We start from the raw sequence: 4725 nt of genomic DNA, 5'->3' as shown, positions 1-4725 counted from the left end.
ACGAGACAAAACCAATAAAACCCATTACAAACGAGGCATTTGTTGCATCCAGTGGGGACATAATTACTGATTATAATGACTTATACTGTCTTGTTACGCGTTGCCACATCGTGACGTAGACATGTGGGTGCGTGTTAGAACGAGCCGTTTTAGGTAGGCGTGGTTGACTCTTAAATTTTATAAAGAATATCTCTTTGGATTTGAGACTTTAGTCTTTGCAACTTTACAGATCTTCTTTATGCACCAAGAGCTTGTAACACTCCAAAGAGAAAGGAAAAATTGAAATCGCATCATATGATCCTTTTAATTCACATATAAACATTAATCAACACATAAAGTAGGTAGTCAACCAAAATGCCTATTACAAACTACTACCCAGTCACCTGTGAAACATTTGAAATCACTGCCAGGTGGTGAAAAGGGACGGTTTGGAGCATTGTTCAGTAAGGCTGGAATTGTCACATTTTCATTTATAAATGCAGATCAAAAAAATAAAATAAAGTACTATAAATATTAATATTGCATTATATAATATTTTACCTTGATTAGCTATTATAGAAACATGTAAGATTTCAGCTCTGACATGTCTTTTCCCATACGGTGGAGCTCTGCAAAACATGTAGAAAAAAGATAGCATGTCCATTAATTAAGACACTGTTGAGTGCTTTTTTAAATTCCTTCTTTTGATTTAGTTCAATTGTGAGCATGTTGTATTAAGTAATGCCCATAATTTAAAACAAGGGAATGAATTAAACTCAATGAATGAATGAACTAAAATCAAGGAACAAATGAATAAAACATGCTTGTAAGTTGATATCTTTTTTTTTTTGTCCCGTATGTCATGCAAGTCTCCACAAAATACATATTTTTACATAAAGTCTGGGGACAGTTATATAGTAGTAGTAAAAAAACAAACAAATCGTACCGCTCTCTGTGCTATACGCATTTGTACAATGATTAATCTCAGTTCTAACGATGCATATGAATGATCTATTTTGCAAAAGAAAACAAAGCATCAAATAGACATACATTTAGAGTGACAACTTTTGCTAATGCACATCACCGGCTTTGTTGTCTCGTGTGTCTGTGTTCATGTCAACTACAGGAACATAGCGTAGCAGAAGTTGTTTTTTTCCTCTGTGTATGCTGTACACACTTGGAAGCACCAGAAGCAGCAACAGTATTAATTTAAATTAAAAATTGAATAAATTTAATTTAAAAACATTTAGTGGAATTCTCTTTTAAATTTAGCTGTTGTGTTATGTTGTTATATGAATAAACTAATTCAGTTTTTGGATCTCTAGATTAATTTATGGTTTGAGCTTTGACCTGTGTGATTAGCCTCACCAGTTTCATTAGAATTTTTAAGCAGTCAGATTCTATTAATTTCCCAGTGCATTCCACATTATTATGAACTGAAATTCACTTGTTTCTGTTTTGCAAACAGTTTGTTTTAGCAGCAAGCAAGCCACAGTAAACTTGGACATGCCACTGTCTACAGTTTAGTTGATTTATCTGTGAATTAATCAACATATTTTTTACATTACATTATAATTTACATCATCCTGTGAGTCAGTGCTGTTAAAAAAATAATGGGATATATTATGTCCATATTTGTCAGCAAGTCCTTCTTGGTTGCTTTTTTTTTTTTTTTTTACCATATTGTATGTCAGCCTAGCTATATATTTTGTACACAAGTGTAGTGTGGACTGAATAGGGAATAGTTTAATTCAAAAATTACACAAAGTCGCCCTATGCCAAGTCATATACTCGTGTGTCAAAACTGAAATAGAAATAAAAAAAACTACATTAGTGGACTGAAATTTAAAAAAAAGAAGAAAAAAAAAGAAAGGTGATGGCTGATGGTTTTACATGACAGCAGATGGAAAAACTGTAGACTGTAGTAGATTAGAACAGATTAGAGGGTTGTTAAGGGATTCTCATGCTAAATTATAAAGTATTCTTTCAACGTGTACATCTTTTGACCGTTATTTTTAAACTTTTTGATACTTATAAAGTGTGATCATTTTGTATTTTAACTAATTTTTTTAATTTAACTAATTATTTGGTGCTGTAGTCTTTCCTCTATACACTTCAACTGTAAAGTGAGTAAGTTAGGTTTTTATTATTATTGTTGTTGTTGTTGTTCATAGAAAATTATTTTCCTATTAGAAAATATATCAACCCTTTCTGTCATTGGATGAATTTTGTGGAAATTATTCACAAGAGATTCACATTGTGTGAACAGACCTCAAGAGCTCATTCAAGTATGTTTTGTTTTCCTCCAACAGTCCCTGCTTACAACTGGTTGGAATTTCATATCCTCTCTCAATATGTTGTTTACCTCTGTTTATGAGACCTCATCAACCTGTACTCCTCCAAGAGAGAGGTGGGAGAGGGATGCAGACATAAGCAACATTTACTCCGACTCAGAAAGCCCCATTCCTGACTATGTGTTCCCTCCAGACGGTCCTGAACACTCTCCTACTTTCACCCACAGGTACAATGCACACAAATGACAAATTAAAGTACAGTTTCACACTGTACATTCCTAAATTCTGGGTTAACTTTTTTATTTGCATATTTGCGGGTGTCACTGTCATTGATTGGATGACAGCAACACACAACATAAAGGTTCTAGCATTGCATATCCATATATATTATCAGCTGTATTATAAAGTTTTTTTTGTTAACTGGTTTATTAGATTATAAAGTAAGAATTAAACACTCCAAAACACTCTTTTCTTCACTCCGATTCACATTATCTATCACCATTTGCCATTTTATCCTCAAACACTGAAACAACTGTATATACCAGGGGTTATAATAACTAGTGGTCGACCGATATATCGCCACGGCCGATATATCGGCTGGTATTTGCCATTTTTTAAATATCGGCATCGGCTGATAAGTTTTCCTGTTTGGCCGATGCGTTCGAGGCGGGACTTTTATTTTGACGGCGCTGAGAACACAGTGCTCACATTCTCCCTTTTGTTCACTGTTGTCATTAACAGTTCTGTCTAAATACGGATAAAAGTCTGTCTAATAATCAGATAGAACGGTTAAACAAAGGAATTAATATATACAAAAAGGCTTATAACGATTGCTTTTATATTATAAGTAATAGAAAGGCAAACATTATAATACCTTCTTGTTTGCCGTCAGCATTCAGCAAATACGCATTTATATCATTTAAACAAATCTTTGAATGTCTAATAAACATCTAATTTCAAAAACCTTGCAAACTTAGTCGGATCCAGTTGTGAGATCTTGTGAAGTGTGCATGTGACCTGCATGATCGCGTGTTCTCTGCATGACTGTCGGTTCGTGTGAATTGAATATGGACAGGAGGAGAGTTCAGCTTCACTGGAGACGCGCGATCGACAAACTTTAAACTCGTGATTTTAAATTATGCTGCGCTTTCTGCATTTGCCCACTGTCATATTCATGCCATTTTCACTGTGTGCTGTATGTAAAATTTGTGTTACCTTGGCTTTATTTGAAAAAATACACTGAGTGTGTTACATCCCTAAAATAAATAAAATTATATCGCCTTTATATCGGCCATCCTGCTTTCCAAGATATCGGCATCGGCTGTCAAAAAACCAATATCGGTCGACCACTAATAATAACTCCTAAGTTTTGCTCCAACCTTGATGTCATGTATGTTAGAAATAGAGTGGGACTGGGACATCAGTTTACTATCGGAGATTTGTTGTGTCAATCCATGCCACATCCAGTGTAGACAGAGCACACAGCAGTATAAGTAAATAGAAACTCGGTTGATAGAAGGACGCAGTTATTGCATGGATGCAGCAAGAACAATGTAAGTGTCTAAAATACATGCACACAGTTCAGTTGAATGGTAAAAATCGCCCTCTTTAACAATGCAGTTAAAGTATATTTTTGGATACTTTGTAGTTGTACTGAGTATCAAAGATATTAGCAACTTTTACTCTTTACTTCACTACATTTTTGAATGAGTATCTGTACTCTTTACTCCACTACATTTGAAATGAGTGTTGCAGTTACACATTACATTTTGCACTTAGCTTTTTCTGCAAAAGTCTAGTTTTGCTACAAAAGACGTGATACTCAGGGCTTAAAGGGTTACACTTTATTTCGATAGTCCACTTTAGACATTCGACACAGGCAGAGTGAAAGACTGGATTTTTTCGAGCAGGTAGGGTACAACAAGTGATTTCAAAACATTTCAGCCGGGTTATATATATCGCAGGGCTTAAGGAACACAGCTTTCACTCTCAACCAAATTAACATTACTAGCCAATCAGAAGTTTTTGCTTTTATAAACACGAGACGCACATTAGTATCCAATTGCAGAGTCGCAGTTGATGAATGAAAACATATGCGGTGAGTTTGGGTTTAACGTTCATCTGGGAAAACTCACTTGATTTGTAACATAAATCATTTAAACCTATGATAACACAGGAGACTCCATCAACATTTCTAAATATGTGATTTATTGTACATCGCGATTTCAAAATAAAAGTTTCTGACTTTGCATGTGGCCAAATATTAAAATTACGTTGAATCACATGAAACATCACCAGGCCATTGGCGCCCTCTGCAGGTATTTGTTATAAATATAGGCATATTACATTATGTATTTAACAGTGTTGTTCAATAAAACCATGTACTTGGTTTTGATACTTTATTTGAGGCCAATTATTATTGCCTCATCGTTACTTTATATATAAATATAGT

The 4725-nt window shown here is 34.5% G+C and overlaps 1 protein-coding gene across 1 annotated transcript in view; it reads left to right on the top strand.

Annotated features, from left to right (window-relative positions):
• Nucleotides 1–4725, top strand: part of pkmyt1 (protein kinase, membrane associated tyrosine/threonine 1) — a 29482-nt gene that overhangs the window by 9366 nt on the left and 15391 nt on the right. The window contains exon 7 of the mRNA XM_016512473.1: nucleotides 2292–2500. Coding sequence (XP_016367959.1) covers nucleotides 2292–2500 — 209 coding nt within the window. The remainder of the gene's footprint in view (nucleotides 1–2291; nucleotides 2501–4725) is intronic.

This window comes from Sinocyclocheilus rhinocerous, unplaced genomic scaffold (assembly GCF_001515625.1).
Source record: "Sinocyclocheilus rhinocerous isolate Xijiao unplaced genomic scaffold, SAMN03320098_v1.1 scaffold716, whole genome shotgun sequence".
NCBI classification, from domain to species: domain Eukaryota; kingdom Metazoa; phylum Chordata; class Actinopteri; order Cypriniformes; family Cyprinidae; genus Sinocyclocheilus; species Sinocyclocheilus rhinocerous.
The sequence above is the reverse complement of the archived record's forward strand: the minus strand, read 5'-3'. Positions and strand labels throughout refer to the sequence as shown.